The sequence below is a fragment of the Aphelocoma coerulescens genome, chromosome 3 (genome assembly GCF_041296385.1).
Source record: "Aphelocoma coerulescens isolate FSJ_1873_10779 chromosome 3, UR_Acoe_1.0, whole genome shotgun sequence".
NCBI lineage: Eukaryota > Metazoa > Chordata > Aves > Passeriformes > Corvidae > Aphelocoma > Aphelocoma coerulescens.
This window is the reverse complement of record NC_091016.1, coordinates 54,202,206-54,228,664: the sequence shown is the minus strand read 5'-3', so window position 1 is coordinate 54,228,664 and position 26,459 is coordinate 54,202,206. Positions and strand designations below refer to the sequence as shown.

General features: G+C 36.4%; 1 protein-coding gene and 1 long non-coding RNA gene across 6 annotated transcripts in view; one reads left to right on the top strand and one right to left on the bottom strand.

Annotated features, from left to right (window-relative positions):
* The first annotated feature begins 316 nt into the window (after positions 1 to 316).
* LOC138108147 (uncharacterized) lies at positions 317 to 12,758 on the top strand. Its single transcript, XR_011149878.1, has 4 exons — positions 317 to 482; positions 669 to 749; positions 10,671 to 10,754; positions 12,317 to 12,758. It is a non-coding gene; the product is annotated as an uncharacterized lncRNA (long non-coding RNA).
* A 7,274-nt stretch (positions 12,759 to 20,032) lies between these two features.
* The window catches only part of RYR2 (ryanodine receptor 2), a 392,986-nt gene continuing 386,559 nt past the window's right edge, over positions 20,033 to 26,459 (bottom strand). For all 5 annotated transcript variants that reach the window (XM_069010345.1, XM_069010346.1, XM_069010347.1 and 2 more), the window contains one exon: positions 20,033 to 25,065. In XM_069010345.1, the coding sequence (XP_068866446.1) occupies positions 24,970 to 25,065 (96 nt within the window). In that variant the 3' untranslated portion in view covers positions 20,033 to 24,969. The remainder of the gene's footprint in view (positions 25,066 to 26,459) is intronic.

Sequence of the window (26,459 nt, the reverse complement as noted above, 5' to 3'; positions counted from 1 at the left end):
CTGGTAGAACAACACAGTTGAGATCTATATCAACAGAGAGATTTAAGTATCTGAAGCAAGGGGCATGAAGCCTAAGCTTGATGTTTATGTGTCCAAAGCAGCTGCTCTTAATTAACAGCTGCTGAATCCTGGAGTTACTTATGTGCCTGCCTGTAAACCACAGTAAAAAAAAAGTAATGCCACTTCTTCCTCATCAAAAAAATTCACAGAAGGCATTTTCCTAGTCTCTATCTCTGGACTCTGAACACCTCAAGTTAAACATTACAAAGCACAGCCTGAATGTCCTTAATGCATTTAGCTTTTAGACAGAAACTAATCCAGAGAGACTTTACAAGCTGCTAACACAGGACTTGGGAATTCATATCCTAAATGCAAGGCTTCGAATTCCGAGCTTCAGGAGCTAGAAGACTTGAGGGTATTACACAGATTTGGCACTACATGTCATGTGAGACTCCTGTGCAATGACACAGCTGAACGGTGAGGTAGGAAAATATCTTGTTCTCAGTGAGAGTTATGGGCTGGACTTAGCAACTAAAATCTGACTTACACCACATCCGGGTAGAAATTTGAAGTAAGGTTGTTTAGCCACTTTCATTGAAAATGCTGCTCACTTTTGTATGAAATCCCACTCTCCCCATGCCACCTTTAAGACCTTTCCTCAATCCCAGGGTATTCCACTGGAATATGCAGCTGAGAGTACAACAGAAAATACCCAGAGAGAGACAAAATGGTGTGAAATCTGCTTCCAGGTGAGTTTTTAATGTAAGGTGTAATACATTTAAAGCATAAAAAACTAGAGTTCCTAGATTCTTCCTTCTCCACTCTCATCCATGGACTTTAACGATTAAGCTAGGTAGCCTAGCTTTTCCCTGCTCAAAGCAATCGCTATGTGTAGCAGTGCTAAAGGTCATTCAAAGGGAGAGTAATACATTTTAAGCTATTAGATCACATGTGAATTTAAGATCTAGGTAAGATGAAAGCAACTAAATAAGATCTTAAGCACATAACTTTAAATGTCTGCAGAATCAGAGAAATGGGAATGTTTAAAAGTAAAATGCAGAAATACAATTTTCTTCAGAGACACAAACACAAATGCGTATTTCATTAAATGTAGCCTTTTGCTGTCTTCTAGGGAGAAGAGTTGTCCAGCTGTAAAATTTTTACACACAGTAAGGGATACCTAAGAATAGACCACGAAACAAATGCAGGTTTTAGCTTTGCTTTTTCTAAGTGACAATGGCAATTTATAGGCAATAGCAAGCAGTGAAGGATGTCAGGCCTTGTCACTCCATTCTTTTCCCATTTTTTTCTTAACAAGGTAAATTTGAGGAAAATTTACAGTAAGATCAGAAGACCCAACATAAATCACTTAAGATCTTTAAAAATACATTGACTGGGAAGAATAAGAAAGAAAAGGTATTAAAACTGCTTCTTTTATTTTATCATCAATAAATACAAGATTCCCAAGGCCCAGTAACAAACCAGATGGTTGTAAAATGAAGCATTTTTTCCGCCAGGCATTCCTCTACTCTTTAAGGCTAATTGGCACTGTGCACAGAAAATTATCTAATCTGAAATTAGCCACTTCTGATAGCACATCACATCTGTCATTCTGGTGATACACTGGGATTGTTGAATAATCTGTTTACAAATAAGAGAACAATCTGTGCTAAAAGTTTCGCAGATGAATAGGGACATCTGGAGAAGAGCAATATTGCATTGATTGTCTTGAAATAGCCCAGGCAGACTGAAAAAACCTTTGCAGACCATTAGTCAACAAGATGGCATTCTTCACAGCTCTGTTAGCTAGAGATACAATTTAAATGTTGCTCCCAACTGCAAGTAATGGTGTTTTATTTCATTTATGAGTAGTGTTTCCTCCACTATCAGTATATTTTTTTCCTAGTTTCAGTCTCTACTGTCAGATTGATTTTTGTGAAATTGCCTGCACAGTATGATTGACTGGACAGAAAGCTAAGGGCCAGTAAGAGATAAGATCTCTAGCAAGAAACATCTGCTATGGACAGAGAAAAACAAGCATCACCAGTGGACCATCACTGTTGAGAGAATAGAAACATTACTTTGTAGGCAGAGAAAGGAAATGAAGCAGTGATTTCAATATATTCCATGTTTAATTGCCTTTCACTGTAGGAATAATATTGTCTTTGATAATTTCTTGTGCCATCCTAAACATTACAGCCCATCATATAAGGAAAGTGTATAGAATATTCTAGGATTTCTCCTGTAGCCAAAGTGTTTCCTTCAAATGGCACGACTACCGTTTTGTGAAATTAGCAGCAACAGATATCTTTTCTTTTTCTGATTCTCTACTGGGCAGGTGGATATAGAGGACATCTTCATACTAATTTCAGGATTCAGTTACAGCAGATCTAAAAAAATCTCTTAATCTTATAATAAAGAAAACTAAGGTTCATTTTTCATGCAAAATCAGCATGAAAATAAAACCAAGTTCACATAATCCTGTGGATCCATAAAAGGGAAAACATGCTTGCAAAAAGGTCTGGTATAAGTTTTATAAAAGCAAATCCTCCCATAAGTTTGGCTTGCTTTATTTTTTTAGAATACCTTCTAGTTACGTTACCTTGCCAGTACTAGATAAAATCTGAGCAAGTATTAGGTGAGAAGGAAGTATTTGACATTTATAAGATGTACAGTGGTGAAAGACAGTGTGGGTAAATGAGCAGAATTATTAGAAGGCAAATGCCATAAAATCTTAGAATATTTCCAAATCCCATTGTTTTAAAATACAAAATTATTACACATCACCATGTCTGAACTCTATCCAGATCCATGCAAGATATGGCTAGTTTGTTTGCTTCTGTTTATATATTGTGATTTTACTAATATGTATCAGAAAATTTTGTGCTCTAATTCTTCTGCTGCTGACAGAAACAAAGCTTCTGAGCATTATAGAATAATGTTAAAGAGTGCCAAGACAGTGTTCTGGGCTTGTGCACCACAAACCAGCAGCAGGGAGGTGGTTAATGAGCAGGATCAGATGCACTAGTGAGAGTAAGAAAACAGTGGATTAATGGTCAGGAGTTTCACAAACAGTTCACACAATGAAATATACACAGTACAAAAGGCTGCATGTCAAAAAAGAAAAAAAAAAAAAAAAAAAGGAAAATCTCTATGTCTCTTGGATAACCTTTAGAAATTTGAGGTACTGCTGACCTAGAGGAGCTTTTGTCCAGTGAAGAGATCAATAAGCCCTCTTCCCTAATTTGCAACTATATTTATATCAAAGCTGATCCAATAGGTGCTAATATTCAGTACTGTGTGACCTGATCAGCATCTTCATTCCAAAGACATCATCAAGAATTGAGATTTATGTGCTAGGCACATTTTGAGCCTTTAGAAAATCATTATCCCTGCATTGATGGATGCACAAAATAAAGAAAGGGTAAAAAGACATGATGTGAGAAAAGAGGAGAATACTATGTAACTCATATTTATCAACCTAATCCACTTAAAGCAGCACAACTAAAGCAGTTATGAAAAAGTAATTTTGCCTAGAAAACTGAGGCATCGTGTAAATAAAATACAATAAATTCTCTGGTGAAAGAACATTGTAGGTGAAATCTACACACAGCATTGTAAAGATCAAAAAAAGAACTGAGTGAACAGGTTGAGATACATGTAGGTAGAACATGGGCTTATAGTCACTATGCATAGTTGTTAATATAGATAAAGAAGAGGAAAGATACAAAAGCAACACCCAGGGGAATATGGAAAACAGCTTGTATTATCTTTAGCTCTTCTAGTTGGCTAGAGTTACCATGAGGTCCACAAAACAAGCTGAAGAACAGACACCTAAGAGATAGGCTGGACTGCAGGACTGAAGAGATCTAGATGAGGTAGTGCTGGAGACAGATCATCAATTCATCAGTGAGGAGGAAGCTGAACAAAATCACCTGAAGGGAAAAGATAACAAGTGAATTGGAGAATGACTTCAGTGGAGGTGGAGACAGACAAGGGGTACCCCCTTAGGGCAGTCAAGCAGCCTGTCTGGTTTCTGTATGTTCTTTCTGATGTCAGATATGAACACAAACCATGGTGTCAACACCCACACAATCCTTCTCTTCTTGCACAGCTGCAGCACAGAAGTTTGTGCTTCACTGTCAGCTTTTGAGCACCACAGCAGCTCCCCTGACACAGACCCCAGCTAGAGTGGCTGCGTCCTTGCCATGGACCCAGCAGAAACCAGTCTCCACATCAACAAGTCCAAGCCTGGGAGAGTGGGACTAGTGCTGTCTGTCAGATTTAAGAGAGTAACCTGCAGCATGGATTTTTTTTCCTGAGTGCAATCTTTAACACCAAGTTATTGCTTGTTTGAGACTTAGAAGTAAGATAATGCTTTATTCAGAAAACAACTGCAAAATTACCATTACTTGTCTGTAGATACAAAAATGCTGCTAGCAAGGATTTTCTTGCTATTTTCTAAGTCCGTGAGAGACTTTTCTCTCTCACAGAAGAGGTAGCAGGGAACGTAAACAATCAAGCCACCTACAACCTTGAAAAGTTTTGTTTATGGTATAGTAGAAAAATATTTTGACAATGGATGTTTTAGGATTTTAGCCAATCACCCCCAAGGGGTGGCTGATCCTCTGTCCAATTAGACTATGAAGAAAAAAGTCTATAAAAGAGTTTGTAAAATAAGTAAATAAATCAATCTTGCTGCACAATTCCTGCCTGCTGGATCTTCTCTCCTCCTCCTCCCTATGGCTGCAGGACACAGTGATATACCCTAGGGCCCAGGCCTGCGGTAATACTTGTCAAATAAAAAATAACTGACGTCAACAGGAACAGAATAAGATACTTCTTTGTTTGATCAGTACTACTTTATACAACTACTATATAATATTTAAAAGAATAATTTCTTTTAAATTAAGCAAAGCAGTAAATAGCAGCCCAATACCAAGAATCACCCCAAGAATCACACCTGCTGAACAAATCCTGCAGATAAGTTTGTGTTTATTTGATAACTCTTTTGTTTGCAGGAAAGTACTGGTAATAAACAATTGTTGCAGACAGATAAAATTTTAGAGACATAACAAAACCACTTTTTGCTGTGAAACTAGTGAGATTTACCTGTAGAGCAAATAACATTACTAAGGCTGAGTAGTCATTCTCCACTCTGAGAAAATACATATGACTTGAATTTCACACACATAGACATTATGTTGTTCAATGAAAAATGGTAAATAAAAATGTTAAAAGTGCCTATGTTTCATTTCCAAAATACTTCAAGAAGATGGAAAGCTCCCTGCTTTGGTAGGAAATTTTCTTGGTGATAATTACGCAGATTGACAAGAGCCACACACCTAGTAATTATAAAACTTCCTTTAGAAAGAAAGGCATAAAAAGTCTTATGCTTGTTTGCAAAGAGCAGCTTGTCAGTGTTCTGCCTTTGAAATGACAATCTGCAGCTGTTTCAATTCCCTCTTATTCTGCCACATTATGTTAGAGTGGACTTTTAAACAGAGAGCATTTCATTGGTTTCAAATAAATTCTCGAATTTCTTAGAGTTGCTAAAAATTAAAGTTCAAAATAAGAAAACTGAGACAACCCTTTCTTAAAACAATCAGTCTTCAAGTGAATTTGTTCTTTACTAGACTAAAAAATAGTACTTTTTTTGCCGTTTCCCAGAGGAAGAACGCTACTCTGGTTAAATTTAGGTTCATTTTACTCCATAAGCTGTTATCCTGCTCTTCTCCTTGTCTTTGCGTAAGCACACATTGAGATTCTTCTTTGCTCATGTTTAAATGTTGTTGCAAAACCACTGAAAGCTATGAGTCAAACAGACATCATGAAGTAAAAAGCAAACTAGCTTCCTCAAATAAGGCTTCCTTAACCTATAAGGCAGGCTGATTCCAGTTTAATGGATGGGAGGCCATGTATCCTTAAGACAGGGACAAACCCCAAATGTTCAAGAGCTGTTTCAAGCACACCCTAACTTTTCCAAAAACTGCATCACATCTTCTGCTTAATATTTAGCACAGCAATTAGCTTCAAGCCCCTGGTCATCACATCTTATGCTTAGGCTTCACTGTGAGGAAAAAGAAGTTCCCTGTAACTGCTCATTCTGACATCAGTCTAGACCATATCCCTTTGTCAGACAGACCAAACTCCCAAGAACCAATCTCCAATTCCACAAAAAAAAAAGCCAAGACAAAATGTTCAGTATAGAGACTGGTATTATTTGGGTCATGGACCCAGACAGAGCTCATGGGTTTGATTGACACTTGGTCATAGAGTAGGCAGATTTTGGCAAATGGATATAGACACTCATGCAACAGAACAAAGATGCTGCAAGTGTTTTCTGGAAACAAACACACCACAGGTTTGGTAATAAAAGACAAGAGGATTATTCTTGTATCTCTTCTGCTGATTTATTGCCTAAAGTTAGAAAAAATCACTCTGCCAACCTGTACCATAGTTTTTCAGGTACAGGCTGAAGAAATAATTTTCTTAAATTTAGGAAAAATCCTGGAAGGTTCATATATAAGATTTTTATGAGCAGGAAGTTTGAGTAAAAGTAATCTCGATCTCACAGAAGAAGCACAATGCTGCATACAAACTGAACCGTAACTTCCACAGGCTGCACCTTTCTCATCTGATTGTTGCAAGCCAATGCAGGTCTGTCAGCAGCTACTGCAAAATATCCAACCACAGAGAGAAACAACATAGATATCTTTTTTTTTCCATTCAAGCAAAGATTGCTATTTAAAAATCAATGTACACTTACATCTCCAAATTATGTCCTTATCTTGCTAGTGGCTATAATCCTCACTGAAATTAAGCCAGGATTTGGCACACTAATAATCAATAATTAAGTAGCAAAGATAATTATGGAGCCAATGGGGAATTAACAGAGAGGAGTTGCGAGTTTATAAATTGATTTGCATTCTAACAGGAGGTTTTATAATGAGGCCTGTGTGGCTGTCACTAACAGGCACCTGGGACATGATCCATGGCTCTTTGCTACCCTCAGATTTCAGACAATTAAAAAGCAGAACACTTGTGCAGAAGGAAAAGGCAAATAGTTGTTTTTGCTAACAAGAGCGATTTCCAACCAGTATCAATTTTAACACCCCCCACAAGGGACAGAAGAATGCAACGAAGCCAGTGAAGCAATGCTGCCTGTCTTATCTTTTGCCAGTGTGAGTCATTCATTGACTATTATCCTGGTCTGCAGCTGCCTTGTCTAATGAGGCTGATGAACTGTCCATTACATCTCTCTGGCATTACTGACATACAGAATTGAATAACATAGCACCACTTGGAAAAAGTAGATATAAAAATGTGTTGAAGTAAATGAATATGCGTGTCTGAAGGAGCACAGCAGGCATCACACTCCTTGCACTTCTCATTTGAACATTCTTTCTTGCATGTTTCAAAAGATTCCACTGGCAATGTTTTTCAGTTTCTCAAATCACTATTAGAGATCTTTTCCTTCTTCTCAAAGTTCCCACAGTATATCCATCTCTGAAGTATTCATGTGTCTGTATAAATGAGTAAATAAGTATTAATCAAGGACTTAATGACAGTGGTTATTAAACATTCACTTAAACTTCTTCTGCTCTACAAAAAATTGCAATAGTTTCAGTAATTATTTTCACAGATGTCTATTTCTGGGCTGATAACTCTGTTGTGGGGCAGAGTGATTTCTTGCAGTGCAGAATAACAGAATAAAGACTAGCTAACACCCACTAACTTTCAGATTGATGATTATGTAAAATCAAAGTGACAAAAAGGTTTTGAATTAGTGTTATGAGCAACAGTCTTCTCACTGAGCTGGAGAAAACTGGAAGGCTGTTCCACTGACAGGGGAAAAGTCCTTGGACAGCTTGTTGGACAACACCATATCTTTTCCTCTTTGGCCTGCCTTGAAGTCTGGCCCTATTGTCCTCCTCTCTACCCCAGTCACACAGAACTGAGAGCAGAAAGACCAGTCTCAGCAAGACCTCAGCTGGTACAGAAACAAACAAGACCCACAAGATAGTTCATTTTTGTCTATCTGATTCCCAGTGAGAAAGCACTACAATAAGACTGGCAATAAGTGAATTTCCAACATTTACACAAGAGCAGTAATGACAAGTTTCCCCTGGACTCCACTAAAATAAGCACATCTGATCTGTAAAGCCAGGAAAACATACACCATACACACATCACATGTAGAAAAAGTACTGTGAAATATCTCAATATAACCAGCTAATTTAACTAGATCCATCTCTGTTTAAGGGCAAAAATTGACTCTAACACAAGCAGACTAACTCAGCTTCTTAAACAGTGGGATTCATTTTTTCTTCAGTTAGTGTCAATCTTTGATATATTACCTCTGACCACATGACTAGATCTTTACTGGTGTACTTATAAACTCCCTGAAAGAGCATTTCTCTAAAGGGCACTATGTCAAACTCTCATTTTAAATTATTTGTTGACCCATTTTTTACAGGAAAAACCTGATACACTTTCATAGAAGAAAGAAAACAAAAACAAGATGGGGGAAACAAGCTGCAGGTTGAAGGGAGATGAGGATAAATAAATCTGACAGATGTTGATCAGTATGATCTGACAAACATTCACTTTTTTGAGACTCTGAATAAGTAACTATTATTGCAGGGAATTCAAACCATGCAAGAGTATTTTAAGACAGTGACATAACAAAAAAGCACAGAAGAGAATGAGCATCTTCTGAGCTCTTCTATTCTGTTATTGTGCTATTGACTCAAAACATACCATTACTTCACACATACAATAAGGTATAATAAAGTATGGTACTGTATTTCCTGTATTTTTTTTCTGTTTTGAACTATTATTTTCCCCTGAGTTAAAAACATATGCTGAAAGTATGAGCAATTTATGGAGAGCTGTATGGTCTGAAGTGAATGTAAAACCACAACCAGAGAAAAACAGCCTTCTCCAGAGGATGGACCAGACAATCTGCAGGAAGCTCCATAGATGCAGCCTATAGAGACCACTTGGCTCTTATCAACTCAGCCAGCAACTAAAAGTTAAGCAATCTGTAATGCTACTTTCAACCTCAAATAATACAGAACTTCAGAAAAATTCAGTTCATTCCCAGGGCTTGGATTTCTGATTTTGGTGTGCAATAGTGTAATCTGATTCCAGAAAAATCTGAAATACCTGACTTATTGTTCTGTTAATAGATTCTGGTCTTTAGCTTGCCACTGAGGTTGGTTTTGATTACCTCCAACTGAAATCAATGGATACCCAAAGGAATAAGCACCCAAAATTTTAAGCAGATTTTCATAAAATCAGCATCTTTCACCTGACTGTATCTATCTTTATATACAAAAAGTAACTTTAAAATTCCAGCTCTTATTTTTGTGATTTCTCATATGAATTTGTTTGCAATTGAAATAATAATTACTCATCTTTCAAATGCTTTGATATTCTCACAAAGGAATCTCTATGGAAATAAAAATTCTTCACCTTTCTCAACTCTTGATATTGAAAGCAAGTATTTTTATTCACATGACATTTCCCCTAGGGGCAATCACCTCTTATGTTTCATAAGAGTTATGTTTCATACAAGTTAATGTTTTTATTCAACTTACCTGCGACTATGAGTAGTCATTCAAGTGGGTTCCACCCTCATATATCTGGTATCAGCCATATGGTGGGAAGGAATAATTACTGTTTATTAAGCCTACATTAAACTTTCAGAGAACAGTTTTATGAGATGCCATAAGGTTGTATACTTACAGCAGTCATTAATCTTCTCTGGGCATCTTTAATCAAGCAGTTCTGTCAGAACCATTAAAAGATGTCAGGCCTACATAAATGCTTAAATTGTTTTGCAGGTTTTTGTCTTTAAGAACAACCAATGTACTACTGAATTATTTTCACTTGTGAAATTGCTCTGTTTCAAGCTCTGGAATCAGGTTCCCCTTATAAAGCACATTTTTAAGTGGTTTCTGAATTGTAGTGAAAACACTGTATGAACATAACATGCTGGTTTTAGAATTACTGTGAAGTATTCACGTCAAGGGCTCAGGAGATGGATGCAACATTTCTAACATAAAATAACACCAATCAAACAAGTAACATCTAAAGTCAGTAGCCAAAGTTCATGGAAGAGATAGGTATAAATTGTCCAGTAAAGTAGCCCTGAAATACTGAATGGAATAATTTTTGGGGGCTATTGGCACTTGGAAAGAAAGTGGAGGATAGAACACTGCCGTAAATGATACTGATGGCACCTCTGTGGTCCTGAACAGAGCTACTGCAGACACTGACCTCTATGTCTCCCTGCTGTGCTCCACCATGGGGGGAATTTGGCAGAAAATGGCTCTGTTATAACTTAACACACACACTTTACAACTTACATGTGCTGCCAGTGAGTGAGTCTGGAGGAGGCAGATCTGGTACTTGGTCACATGCTTTATCCCACAGAGAGTACTGCATTCCCTGAGGAGGCTGCTATGGCTGCCACACTTCCACAGGGAATTCATCTGGTGCCACAAAATATCAGCCAAAATATCAGTGCAGCTTAACACACAGGAATTAATTTGAATGGAAACAAGAACGACAGGCATCCAAAGCCAAAAAAGAAATTAGGTAAGTAAAAAACCTGACTTCCAAATGTCAACTAAAATGTCTTTTCCTCTGGGCCCCCTAAGCATTTTAAGAGGAACTCAGCAGGGGACAATAACAGATATCAATGGAAAGATCAGATCCTCTGAAGAGAAGTGTCATCAGAAGAGGTGAAGTATGACTTCTATTCATAATATGATTCTTGAAAATGCATTACCAGCCCTTTTGAGGAAACTGAGCTAGTGTTAAGCAAAGCACCTTTTCCATACTAATGAAGCTCCTAAGGCTCCCAGCATCTAGAAGTCATTACTAAAATGTCCTTCAAAGGAACCCTACAGAGAACAAGCAGGAGGAAAGGAAGAGAAAGGACCTAGGGTAGCTGGGCCACGCAAGGTAGGGAGCTGTTGAATTGGTGATGAATGTTGATATCCAAAGGTTTTTCAGACACGCTTAAAAGACTGACTACTTGCCTAATGAGAGAACATGAACTATTAATTATTTTCCTTTTATAAATTGAACCTGGAACATTTTCTTGCAACATTTTAGAAGACACAGAAGTGAAAACTTCCATAAGGCATTCCATTGGAATAAGTGTTTGGTAACCAGTGGTAGTATTTTAATGCAAATTGGTTTAAATACTGTTACCAAACAGCTCAACATCTCTTACAAGAGGCAAACAGCACAGCAGTGAGGACAAGACAGTGACATAAGGGTTTGTATTTTGACGGGTCATTTTGAATTGTTTGAAGTCACAGGTTCACAAATAACAAATACAATCTCACCTTAACTAGAAAGCAGTGGGGTTTGAAAAGATGCAAATGTGATACTGTTTGAGCAAATATAGTTATTTTTTCAGCATGATGCTTCTTTCAAAAGGATTTAACCAAACCCTGGCAGTATCAAAAAAATCATATGAGTGCTCAGTTGATTGTCTGTGTATGCTTCCACAGTGTATATGATTCTCCTGCTCATGCTTGAAAAAACATATTTTTCAAAAAATTTATGAGGTCTGAAGAAATCATCTTGCAGAGAAAGACATAAAGAATTCAGTGTGCTTAATTTATCAAAGCAAAACTGAGAAATGACTCAATAGAAAAAGAGCATTTTTATGGGCATGAAAAAATAGAGTATGAAAAAGTGCTTTAGAAAAATTAATGTTCAGATAGGTGAAGTATAGAAAAATTCTTTTTGTTGTACTTGATGAAGTAACTTTATAAATAAGGTTTTAATTTCTATAATTGAGGCTGATGAAGCATTGAAATAAATAAGGAAAAGTTTGTTTCTGTACAATCTGTTACCTTAATATCAGAAAAATAGGATGTCTGAGAGATATGTTCTCTTCAAATACAATTTATGTGCAATTGTATAAAACATAAGTCTATTCTATACAGAAACTAGAACAAAATACTAAATTTATGCTCTTTCCTTCAAAAATATATGAAAGAAAGTGAGTACATGTTCAGCCAGGGTAATCATACAAAATTCAGAGGCCACTCTTCCTCAGAACCTGTCCTCTTTTAAAGCTGCCACTGGTCTCCCTGGCTGGAAAATGCTACAGAAGGTTCTATTTGAACCAAAACAAGCAATTGCAGGAGCCAAATAGTGTGAATGCATGAAACAGTAACAGTGTGTAATGATACTTAAAAATATTTCATAAGGACAACATATGAAATGCAAAACCCCAAATCTGAATGTTACTATTTTCATGACCAAGATTTTTTACTTCTTTTAGGATTTCTAAAGATTTTTAATATCAAGAACTGGGATCTCAGTTTGGTATTTATGAGAAAACCCACCCACATCAACACATCTGGAATTTTTCCAAGAGTATTAAATTAACAAGCCTTCTTGCTTTGATACTACATAACAATCAACATTTGTTAAATGAAATGTGAAAAGATACTAAGCAAAATAAGTAAAATTTTGACTTACTTGTTCTTCTCTATTGCTTTTTTTTGAGGCATGAAAGGAATCTTATAGAGGGAATTATGTTTAATTGGTTTATATTTGAAGCTTTATGTGAAAATGTTGTATAAATAACTCTACATACAGTTTACATTAACAGGAACACTATATCCTACTCAAGTGAAGACGTGTTTTCATTGCAGCTGTAAGTATGTGATAACATTCAAAATTTAGTGAGTGCTGGAGGTAATAAAAAATTTGGAATGGCATTGGGTCATTATTTTTAATTGCATTCTCTTCCTTCATGTCTGATACACAATACATTCATTAAAGTGGTGAGCATGTTACTCTAAAATTTTTGTTGGAAAACTTTGGTATTCAGAGAGAGTTTAGAGATTACTAAATAATAAAAAAAAAATGTAATAGAAATAATAATAAAAAAAATTATAGAAATGAGAAAATAAGCCTCACAAATTTTCAGGTGAAAAAGTCATAATTCTGTTTTTCCAAGAGACAGTTGAACAGCCTTGTGACTGGCAGAAAGAATCCTCAGGGGGAAAAGGTTAGCCACTAACCAAGCAAAAGCATATGATACAGAAAAAAGAATTAGCATTTGAAACAATGAAAAAGGATTGGGAATTTGAAGCAAATTAACAGACATTCGCTATTGAGTTTCAAGAAAAGGTAGGTAGTTCTGAACAGAATTTTTTTTCCTCTTTTAATAGTCAAGAAATTATTATACATTAAAAAATCATTAAACAGGGAAAATACCAGAATCTCTTTGCACAGCTTGTTGACAGTTGGAAGTCAGTTTCCAGACAAAACTGAGAGAAAGTATTGTGTAGCTACTGAGACAGCACAGTCATGTATTGCAATGGTTTCTTACATATAATAATCTACAGTTGCTTTTAAAATTATTTTCTTTCTGAAACAACAGAGTAAAAACCAAAACCTGTATAACTGTGCCACATTCTGCTCCAGGGTGCTAAGGTGTTCTTGATTTAATTTACCACACTGATCTCCCTGAGTTGTGTAACACCTACACATCAGGGTCCCCAAGAGACTCTGCCAGAGACACCCCACGCTGGTGCACACCAGGGTCTCAGCCTGAATGGCAGTTCTTGTTCAGCTGGGAACTCACCCTACTCTGGCAATCAGGCGTTCTACAACTCAAATGGACTAGGTATAAGTGAAGGGGGGAAATGACAACCTGGCGATTTCACTGTGATTTCTTTTTTTTAAATAGAATACTGTTTCTGTCTCCTTCCTAATGCAATAATCACATCATTAAAAGGACTAAGGTTACTTACAAATATCCAGCTTCAAGTTTTATACACACAAATTATTTATTATTTCATTATCCTTATAAATCAGAGAACTACTTTTATACTACTTTTATATCATTCCATCTTACATGGTAGTGTAAGGAAGGAAGTTTTCAGTCATAAGCATTCACCAAATTAACAGATAAATTCTTCAATATCCTTTCCAAAAATGAAGGTGTCTCCTCAAGCTGCTCACTGTCATAAGGGCTAGAAGCCCGTTCAGAACTCTCTGATGTATGGAAGCCTTCTGCTGTCTCAGGGTTGTTTTTTTTTTTTTCCAGAATTCTAGCAGTGGGGCTGCATGGTTCAATTATTTCATTTTGGTTACAAAGCCTCCAGAGTTCCCAGTGGGTAAATCCTGGTAATAACTGTGTTCTACCTGTGTCTGTAACAAGCCAGAGAAGCTGAGAAGATAATTTTTATGTCTCTAATTCCCCACTGGTTGGTCTCTGCTGCATGCCTGGTGATTGCATACAGTCAAACAAATAAAAGAGGCTTAGTGTTTCTCAGCATGCAGGGCAGCTGCAATCCAGCCCATGAGTTGCTTCAGCCACAACCAGAAGGCATGCTGGAATACTGCCACACAAACAGTGCACAGGGGTATATCCGCCCTCTACCAAATCCTGCCATTTCTAAAATTGGGACAACACAAAGATTTTCTCATTGTGTTCTAGATTTATTTTTACAAGTTCTGTTTAGCTAGAGGTTTCTCCCTGTTCTGCTTTAAAAAGAACCACTCTAAATAAGTCTGATAGAAACTCTGTATTTCAAATTATTTTCCCCAAGGAAAAAATTACATTTCAGAAACTTTATAAATGAGCTTTAAGTTTTGAATGCTTTTCTACACTTCTGTAGAACACATCTGATTGTCTAAGTCATTAAGTACATTTTCTAAGTAATTTCCTTTTCCCAGAAGGGGTTTTGATAATAATTAGTGATCATCTTTCTTCCACTGATTATGATTAGTTTGTGGATCTTATTTTACTGAATTCACCTACTTATTTCTGTGACCCCATGAATGTTTCAACATGTTTTATCCCATAAAACCTGTTTTGACCAAAGGACTCTCTTAAATGTAATTTGCAATATTAATTTCTGATAGTGTTCTTTGCAAAGAATCTTGACAGGGTGACAATTTGCATTTGTTAAGATAATGTTAGACATTTTAGCTGCCTGTTCTTCCCAGGTATAAGGATAAACAGTGCAATGCTGTGATAGCAATGTAATAGCTTACAGGAAGACATTTGGGGAAACAGAATGATTTTAAAGACCACTACAGCTGAAAGGGAGAAGAAGAAGAAATGAAAGTAATTGTCAAATTTGTTTCCTAATACCCTTCTTTTAGGAGTACTAACACTTCCATCAGACACACTTCAATCTCCTTCAAACAGGCACAGACCCACAACAATGGCTTTGTCATCTAGAAGTTATAGACTCAGATGATTACCTTCCAAGGGGAGTTGTGTTATTCCTTTTCATGGATGAAAGTCATAAAATTTAAATCACAGAATTACTTTCAAATTTTTTGAGAACTTACAAATTTATTTCAGGTAAAAAAAACCAAAAACTTCAGTTCTTAAAGCCTTTCCCATTCCCTTTCTAAATCACAGTGAATTTCCAGAGGAAAAAAAATAAGCTCTATACAAACTTCTAGGACAGATATTAAAGCATAAAAAGTAGAGTTGCTGTACTATGTCTGACTAAATGGACATGAAGCCCAGCAATTTTTATCCAAAATTAATTGCCTAACTGGATGCTTAGGAAAGATTAACTACACTTTTGATGTTTCTGTTCTCCGTCCAACAGAATCAAAGCAGTCTTGCTTGGATAGCACTTTTGGATAGCATTTAAGCCTAGGCTTCTACCCAGAGATGAACTTGAACATCTCCAAGGATGGGAGTCCCTGGATAGCTTTTCCAGTGCTGCACCCCTCTCCTAGTGAAAAGATTTTTCCTAATGTCCAGACTAAATCCCAGAAACCACTGTTTAGTCCCCTTGTCCCTTGAACGTAGACTAGCACAACCAATTCTCATACACTCTCAGCAGGACACTCATGATTCTCTAGACTTCTGTTTCTTTTCTTTCATCTGTATCATATTCTTCGTCCAAAGTAATTTCTTTTATAAATGGAAGAATCCTGTCCAGTGAAACTGCCCTTTCTTCAAAGCTAGTGCTAATGGCTCAAAAGATGGTTAGCCAAACCTTTAACACAACTAAGTATGAGAAGGGATTATTATCATGATTTACAATTACAGTATAATCTTCGAGTGAAATTAAGCTTCCTGTTGTTGTACTGTTTACTTCCCCTCCACCCATGCCCGCAAAAAAGAATTCTCTTTAAGAACACAATATCAATAATTTTCAAAGGCTATTCTCTTTGGAGAAAAACAGAAATATTTGTCAGATTATACAGTCCTCGTGACTTTTCAGAAATGAAGACACTGTTTTCCTTAGAAATTGATTACCTTTTGTGGCTGTCATGTTGTATTGTTACTGATGAGAAAGTCTGGGAGATTCACTGTTTCAGTTAAGCCGTAAACAGCTATGGGGGTTACAAGACTCAAAATGAAATGAACACTTATATGTCTTCCCAACATTATTCTTATCCTTATTTTATGACTACAAAGTAGACCAGATTAATTAATTTGAATCATATTAAGAATATAGGTGAATTGCAAAAGCAGTATACAGAAACATCAATCTTTTCAGGTCCCATATTAAATTAGTTTTGCATATTAAAAGGATACTGAATCATTTCACCATGTAATAACATTAATAAAGAATCTAACAATATCTGTATGCATGAAACAGGCTTATTTTCCACAAAAATTGTTAATTCTTCTCTAATTAGGATTTATGCCAGAATTTCCCTTTTCCATCTGGTCATGCCACACATTATTATACAGGTAATTGTGCTTTCACTGCCATGTACCCAACTCTGCCATCCATGCATAGCACAGTCAGAATATATACAGTAAGTCTGAGACTTCCCTAAATCTCATCACACACATTAGCTCTTCTATGTTCCTCAGCTATCTCTGGGTATGTGACTGGAATAATGTTAATTTTGTCAAAACAATTCATTTTGCCTGCTTCTGACCACTTAAATACCCTGGTTTGTATAAAGTTTTGTGGGTTGGTTCATTTATTTTCTCAGGATTGCCATTTTCTGCTTTTATGACTGTTTGAAACCCTTCATTGCTCTCATGCAATGGGACAGGTTTGTAAAATTTCTCTGTTCATGTCTTGTCCACAGAAAAGAACAAGAGAACATGTGACCTAGAAACACTGTAGATCCAGTTGCCCGAGACAGAACCCACCTTATCCCAACATCTCCATGTCCGGTTAATTCAGTGAATCACTTACACCCCCCGGCTATATTCTTGAGAGTTGCTGGAGCATGTAACAATTTACATATAGTGAAGAAAATTTAAAGGATCTCAGGTAATAAAAAAAATCCAAACCATGGGAACACAAATTAAGCCAGCAAGATATGACAAGGATGCAAAGGCAAAAAAAGATATCAGATAATGGGAGTTTCTGTGTAAGGTGGGACATCTGAGTTTCACCAGCCTACAGTAGTAAGACCACAAGCACAACAAATACGTTTATTTACTGGTTCTAAGTCAACTTTGTCAAAACAATGCCAGCATAGATGTTTCTACACACAAACTATGGTTAAACTGCAAGCTGGATAATTGGACCACAGTTCGTCAAGAGCTGATCATAAATGCAAAATGTTAACTACAAAACAGCCTTGTAAAGTAACTTCCTTTCACAGCTACAGATCCTTGTAGTTTATATTGCCCCAACTGACAAATTAAGCAGCAAACAAGAGGAAAATTTATTGGGAATTATTTTCTAGCAATTATCCCAGGCAGAACATTTTTTGAGCAGTATTATTCAGATTGCCCCTCAGAAGCTTATTTTAACCAGTCTTCTGTAAATTTGTTGGATTCCTATGGCAAGGAACTCATAGCCTGCATAAAAATGTCTAGGTGAAATATGCATATTAGCCTTGCCGGCATATTAACTACTTTATTATTTTTTTTAATAAAATAAGTACAGATAAGAGGCTGCTGCAATTCAGACTGCGCAAAGATTCCTTATCAAAACATTATAAAAATTATTAATTAATTATATATCAGTTCCATGATGCATATAGAAGAAACAGGTTTATAGATTATAATTATATAATTTGGAGATTGCCATTAGCACTCAGTGCTGGAAAGTCCCTAATTTACATTTGCATACTATTTAGATGTTAAGGATTATTCAGACAAATAAAGATTTGGAAAAGAAAAAGAAGAATGACTTCCAGCCTGTGATCTCCAGAAGGCTTCTGAAATAATTTGCAGAAGCAAAATTTAAACAAGAAATAGATTTGAAATATTGAAAAGGACTATCAGTTAGGAAAATTATATTGCATTTTTCCCTGAAATAATCCAGGATTATTTTGGCCTTTGTATATAATCCCTTCCAAGTACTGCAAAGTATATGATATTAACCTCCTGATATGGGGCAGAAGTCTGAGCAAATAGAAAGAAAAATTACCTCATTACAGTCAATAATAATGAAGGCTAAATCAGGGAGAGACAAATTCTGAGATTATGGACCTATCTTTACATTCTTGTATTTAAATTATTATTAATTCTACACTTGTCTAAGCATAAAGAACGAGTGAAGAAAATAAATTCAGGGTCAGTATTTCCTGCCCAAAGCTCATTCCCTTCTGCCACATTTATTTAAACACTGAGTGGTTTTCCAGATATGCACAGAACACTATGAACCAGCTTTTCTAAAACATTGTGCTTCAAATTTTCCCTATCACTTTAATTGCCTTAAATTTGAGTAGATGATCATCAAGGATGATAATATTTTTAAACAACAAGGAACTACACTGAGTTTTGGTGATTCTTATGGGTCCTTTCCAACTTGAGATATTGTATGATTAATATTCAAAATCAACAACTTGGTTTAATAATACCTTAGGATAACATTGTAAAGCACTTTAAAACAGATCAGTAGTTACATCAAAACTATGAAGCCACTTATTCTAGTATAGATACCTAAAAATTCACAAGATTTTACTTAGTACTTGAAATTTTATCTTGTTTGGACAGAGCCAAATCAACTGCCGCTATATGGTCCAGTGGCATTAATTTATTTTCTATTTCCTAGCCAGTGAATTTACAACTTTCCTTCCATTAGGATGGACCACACGATAAAAGGATATGGCTTGTTGTCAGCACTGAGCAGCTGTCTAATCAATTTAACTTCAATTTGTTCCCACAAGGAAGTGTCTGCAAGCAAGGTACAGAGGTGCGCTGGCTGCTGCCAGAGGACTGAGCCGATAATGCAACTGAGAGAACACAGATGGCCAGCTTCCTTCCCCTGGCACTGAGGGAGATGGGAAGGGACCCCTTCAGTGGTTGCACTGAGCATAGCATGACCACATTACCACAGGAGGGAACAGCAGCCTCACTGTATGCCACCATTTAAGCCAGATGTCATCCATTCTCCTCCCTTCCTGCTGATCTGCACGACAGGCACAGTATGGCTCAGAGAATAACACTTCTTTAAGCCACACTGTGCCTGTCGTGCAGATAACACTGAGGTTAACGCTTCTTCAAAATTATTGCAGTTTATTAATCTCCGAAGAAACATAACAACAGCGCATGACCCTTTATGCTCCTTTCCATTTATTCACTTGTGGTTACAGGACCTGAGGAGTCTCCCTTCTCCAATTCTCCCAGTGTGGTTCTATTTTTTCAGTGCAATCCATTTAAGCAGTTTCTTTCTATCCTCCTAGGACTACATAAAGAACAACTAACCAAAACCTTTTGATCTATTTCAGTTCTCAATTTCCGTGATCCAGAATTCTTTAGCCACCCTTTCAGCATTCTAAAGGTTCTTATCTAAAATATATCTAGAGAGAGAGATATTTCGTCTGTATAACTGTAGTTTCTACAAAGAAACTCAGCAACTGCATCCTGCGTACAAACTTGGAGTATTTACACAATGGACTGACAGCAAGGACCTTCAGTTAAAATTTAACTGTGAGATTTTGAGCTTTTCCCCCTTGTATTCCAAAAATTTCAAAACGTTCTTTTCATGAGAACTTTAGCTCAGATGTTCACATCTGTTAAGATCCAATTATTAAGGTTCTTTAGAAATTCCTCTGCCTGAATTAAGTTGCAAACGAGGCCATATGCCAGTTACAATAGTAAGGGTTTTATTTGATGAGAGGGAGAAAGAGAAAAGGAGAGACAAGAGAAAGAAATAGAAAATAGGTGGGGGGGACAGAAAGAGAGTGAAGGAAAATATCACCACTCCGTGGATCCCAGTGATGTCCTGTTGATCCTCTCCAGCTGGTCTCTTGGTGGTGAAGGTCCCCCCCAGAAAGCACAGAGTCCGATGGCTTAATACACCCTTGAGCCAGGTAGCACTGTCCAGGCATGTCTCCCTGGGGAAGGGGGAGCATCTCTTGCAGCAGACTCGGGATCTGGTGGTGCAAAGCCTCTGGAGCACTTTGGAGGGGGTTATGAGTCCCCCTCGGCTGTCTCTCACGTGAAAGTCCCTTGGATGTGCCCTGTGGGGCTGGGGGCTCCACAGCTGGGCCAGTTTGTGTAATGGAGGATGGATGGGTGTTTATTGCCTCTCACCAGAGGTTGCACCATGCACCCAAAACCTCCTCCTGCCCCCTCGGTTGGAAGGAATCTGTGTAAACCTGGCTTCTGTGAGCTGTGCTCTCCCCCCACCCCAAACTCACCCGGGGATAGCTGCAGCTGGTGGCTTTGGCCTTTTGTGGATGCAAGCCTTTCCCTCAGTGTGAGATAACTGACCAATGCATTCCCCTCTATCTAATCAACAGTTTGACTTTCAGTTCAAAATCCCACTCTTCAGGGAGGCTTCTTTGGTTGCAGCTTCTTTATCATAAGTAAAACTTTATATCAATGTTTGAGGCATGAACTATTTTCAACTCTTGGCCTCCACTGACACAGCAGAAGGATGCTGTTTGGCTGATGGAGATCTTTAGTAACTGCTGAGAAGGGGGATCTTCAATAACTGCTGAGAAGGGGGATCTTCAATAACTGCTGAGAAGAGTCTTCTCTCCCATGTAAGAGAGACACATCCTTCTGTCTAAACATCCAATTCACAATATCTAAACCAAAAAGACAATTGTGAAGTAAAATGGATAGAAGGAATTGCATGGATATGCTTAAAATGTTATGCAGACAAAAAAGAAAACCCTAATCCAGAAAAAAAGCTTCAAAAACCCCTAAAAAAAGTATAAATGTATCTTTCTGCTTAAATAACTTGCAAATTTTCAGTGAGAAATTACTATAAAATCTGTATAATCTGAAGTTCTATTTGTAACCTAGCTTCTATGGTTTGGCATGGATTTAGAAAAGCTGAAAAAAACTGAAAAAGAAGTAAATAATTTTACAAATAAAAGTGGCTGTGACTTGAGAGAGATTGAAGAAGCTGTATTTATGAGCACAAATATTAGACAGCTTTAATCAAAGAACATACCCACCCATGCTCTCTGTGACAGATGTCTTGCCATTTCACAAAGATTGTTTTGGACACCAGTTTTATTTGTTTTGGCTAATGAACAAAAAAAAAATTCTGTATTAGAAAATATTACATCCTATAAATACTTCACAGGTTATTATGTAAGTAAACTGAATTATTCAGTGCCTGTGAAAAGGGCAGGAATATTATCATAGTTATAGAAATAAACATTAATGCAATTCATATTAGTAAGAGTTCTGCAACAGTAGGAAGAGAGTAAAAATTAAAATATTCAACAATTTAAATAGCACATTAGTGCTATTAGGATTAATCTTGTAGTCATGCAGGGGCCAAGGATATTACAGAAACATTTTCTTCCTTCCTATTTTCTGTGATTGTCTCAGTAAAAAAACACAGGTAAGCTTCAAACTTTAAGGGATAGGAGAGACATAAGAACAGGTTATAGGAAGACAGTGTAAAAATTGTCAATTCCAAAGGGAACAATATATAAGGAGGTAACAATTTCCACGAATAAATCACACCTCAACTACTCTTCCACCTTACTTTCCTTTTCCATTGCCTTTCATTTCTTCGTCCCTTTGCTGAAGTCAACATTGATGTGCTGGGGTGATCAGTTTTAGAGCTCTTCTCAATTTTTTAGATATTCAGAGATAAAAAACAAAAATTCTGTGTCTGCTTTTTTCAAGAAAGGGTGGGAGATACTTTATTTTCAATAAATAGCAGAAGCTCTTTAAATTTCAGGATTTCCTCCTTAAAATTACTGTTTTACTGACACAATCAGTAAGTTCAACTAACAGCTGAAAAAAAATTAGCATACACAAATGTGTAAGTATAACCTTGCCTTAAATAAAACAAGCATAAACACTAAATTTTTGAATTTCTTTGATTTAAAACTGCAGTTTTCAAGTGACATGATATTACCTGCTCTTGTAAATTGTGCTAGGATACAGGACAGTTGTGTCAATATTAATGTCTTTTGACACAACTATTAAAGCAGTGAATTGTGTGTATTGTTTGACTGTTTACAACACAAAAATTCAAAGAAGTTACATTTGTCACAGGAAGTTCAGTAATTTTCAGTAAAATCTAAGAATTTTTTTCAACTTTGTCTAAGCCTAAAACAAATGAAACAGTATTAAATTGTATCCCACAGTGTGTATCATACAGTATTTGGATTGCTTCAATAAGACCCTGTTTAAAGTGCATATTAGAGGGTTATTTGTTGAATTATGTCTTAAGATAAAGGCTCTCCAAGGCAAACTTTGTGCATCAAACAGGAAATGCTAAGTTTCAGGGACTCACAGAAACCCTAGAGCCACTGCAGAGAGGACTGTGTGAACCAGGCTCTGAAGGTCTGTCAAAGCAAGTTCAAATAATTTTCATCACTGAACACTAATCTTGCAAACTCTCCTGACCAGTTCCTAGATATAGGAATTTTCTTCTGTGAAAGCTGTAATTGATTTAATAAATGAAAATTTTTCATACTTAAACTTTTTGCATCACCATGTAATCAACAGGTCTCATTGTAAAAACACCTGTAGTGTTTTAGTATGGCTTCACAAGTATTTGTTGAACAGCATACTGGATTCAACAGGAAGGATGCCCCAGGAGCTCTGGGACTCAGAGATTGAGATTAAAGAAACATGTCACTTTTATTCTGGTATTTATCTACAAAGCCCATTTGAATTTGTTTTGAAGATAAAGGAATCTTGAAATATCCCTCAGAATCATTAGCTATTATTTTTTCTACAAAATGTGCAAAACCAAAATAGCCTGTGTACCTGTGTGTCAAACAACTATTCTCCTGTTGTACACCCAAAAAGAAACATCACTGCAATCCCCCATTTCTAAATCTTAAGACACAAATCCCAGAAAGGCTGAATGAAGGTGCTTTAGGAAGTAGTTCCAAATAGGGCGGAAACAGAGCTGGAATGAACATTTCAGTCTGGGTGGGAGAGGATTAAAAACTGAATAAAAATTGCAGTTGCTGTACCTGTCCCTTGCACTGTCACCAGCCTGCCCAGCCTCTGACTTCAAATCTTGCAAAGTTTGAGAGAATTTTACCATAACTGTGAACAGGATACCAAATTTAGCAATATTCACAGAATTGAAAGCCTGGCTTTTAACAATACAGCCTTAGGATTTTAAAGTGATTATTCCCTTAGTTGCAATTTTTTTTTTTTTTTAAGTTATAACTGAATATTGATACAGAAAATTTCTTTTATGAGAAAACTGTGACCTGTATAGAAATGAAGGAGAGCAACAGAACAGCAAGAAGTCCAGGAGAAAAGACCAAAAACAGTACCAAAAGCTTTCATTAAGGAAACAGTAGCTTAATCCTGGTTTGACGTGGTTGAAATTAATTCAGGGATTGATAAAAAGACTCTATAACAAAAACTTCAAATGCTACCAAAACCAGCTTGTTTCCATTCTGAATGTCTCTTTTTATTTGTAAAGACTGGCATTACAATTGAAAAGGACTCAAAATGGAGTAATGTACACATCATTGGTGTTTCATGATGCAACTGATGGAGTCCCTGAATGGATATTGCTTCAGCTTTGCTTTTAAAAAATAATTTAACAAGAAAATCTTCAACTCCACTATCAATCACAGATGGCAGAAATGAAAGTAAGAACAAAAAAAGAAACTAAAATTACTGTCAAATTTATAACATATACATTGTTGGTTGATGACACTTGTTCCAGATGTACAATAAAGCCCACAACACTTTATTACTATGGATATAATTATTGTGAATGTTTTTTCATGTTGATCAACTTGTTTCTGAAGGTTGTTTTTTGATTGTTTTAAACTTGCATAATAAACATGCAATGAAACATTTCTTGTTAAAGTGTTTTTTGCAGCTGTCTTGTATTCATACAAAGATTTCATAAAGTAGCAGTGTTGTATCAGAGCATTACCAAAATAAGAGCAAAAGCTAAAGAGGAAGGTAAATGTGAAATGAACTCGATGAGAATAACCTAATCTTGTCCTGAGACACTCCAGTCTTATTAAAAAGATGTGCACAATCAAATCCCTTCCTCCCAAACCCACCAAAACCACAAAATAAATATTAAATTGGAAGGGAAGACATAAAGAAAAAAAAAAAAATTATGTCATCATGCACTCATCTTCTGCATAGCTCAACCCACATATAGTAAGGCACTATTTCCCCACAACTTAGTGTCCACAACAATCTTTTACAGTGCTCTGTGAACTATATATAGTTCCTTCCAGGATGATGAAATAAACAGACCGAATGAGTGTTGCTACCATGTCACCCCATGTGTGATCTTTTAGGCAAGGGCATCATCTGGCAGTTTCAAAAATAAGCTGTCTCAAGTCTCTACTTGTGTGTGCATGTTATGTATAGGGACATCTTTGTCTGTGCAAGTGGTTAGTTTGGTTCCAAAGTTGCTGTAATTTTTCATTGTTCTTTACTCCAGTGTTCTCAAAGCAAATACACGAGAAAACAAAAGTGCAGTTGGGTCATTAAAAACAGAGCTTTGGTGCTCCAAAATGCACACAGCTTTGGGGATTTAAGAAATCTTTTAGACATTCCCAAAAGAGCTGGGAAATACATGGACATTTTTGTCCAGAAATTCTCATCTCTGCTTAGTTGAGCTGGTCTTCGTATTGTTTTCGGAAGCAATCACCAGCAGGGAAAAATTCCCAGCACCGTTCTTGATACATTTTCCATACATATGATTCCTGAAAGAAACACAGTTTAAATTATTTAACTTGATTTAATGAGAAAGAATCAATTGTTACTTTTTTCCTCATTTATTTATATATTACTTCACTTTTTTTGATTCTGTGCATGTCAGGTTGTTGAACGTCAATCTACAATATCATGTTAATGATTTTGATAGTTTAGAATAGCTTTTAGGTTGTTGTCACCCAGTCAAAAAAGCACTACAGAAATGCATAGAAGAGAAGCAGGTCATTTAGTTCTTTTTGCACATTGAGGAGTGCTGTAAAGCTCAATTAAAGCTAGTCACAAGACAACTACCAGGGAAAGCAGAATATTTTGACTTAATTTCTGCATCAGTAATTTCAAAACATGTCTACAAACAATACATAAACCAAAATGACCTTTATAGTCAGTATTTTCTGAGTCAGTGGTGTTTGGTATTTTTTTCCTTTCTGATTATTTGTTCGGGTAGGGTTCTGTCTCTAGACAGCCCAGAGAGTTGTAAAGAATATGTCAGTGTATTTCTATTTTAATCACACCACTTAAATGTGGTTTTTATTATGCAAATTTCATAGTAGAAAGGGCACGCGTTACACCAGTTCCAGAATCATAGCATCATTTAGGTTGAAAAAGACCTTTTAGATCATTGAATCCAACCATAAACTAACTACTGCCAAGTCCACCACTAAAGCAAGTTCTTTGAAATTATGAAGTACTCTCAATTTTCAAACTATCACCTAACAGTATCAAAACTGATTAGTTAGTAGAAACCTGTCTTCAGTGAATACAGTTGGACTATAGGTCTGCCAATAAAAGGGAAAGTGCAAATAAACAAGGCTTTTAAAAATCTCAGTTAGTATGAAATTCTCAAATGACAAATGGATGTTCAAAAACAGCAAAGGAAACATATAAAATCATACTGAACAAGGCTGAGATTTATGCAAAGAAGATGATTACAGCACACATGTCAGGGTTCAGAAGGAGTAAGCTACATAGATTTATAGCAAATCATCCCTCTGACCCAAATCTGTGGGGCTATATATGTGATGCTATTCAGTTCTTTTGGGTTTTGATCAGCAGCACAGGAACATTTGCTTAGTCAGCTGAAAGACTATAAGTAGAAAAAAAAAAAAAGTAGACTGTAAATTTGACACAATTTCTTAATGACTTTTAATATACTTCAAGGAAGTTGAAGGGCGTACCAGGAGTTTGAAAGAACAGAGAAGAACAAAGAAGAAACCTCCAGAGAAAAGTTCACATAGTTTTCATTTTAAATATATACACAAGTTCTTTCATATGGACTTATTCAGGAATGTAGACATAGAAGATTATATAGAGATGATAATAATAAAAGACAAATACTAGTAAGAAAAGAATCAAAAGGGAGAAATGGTGCTGCTTCCACAGAATG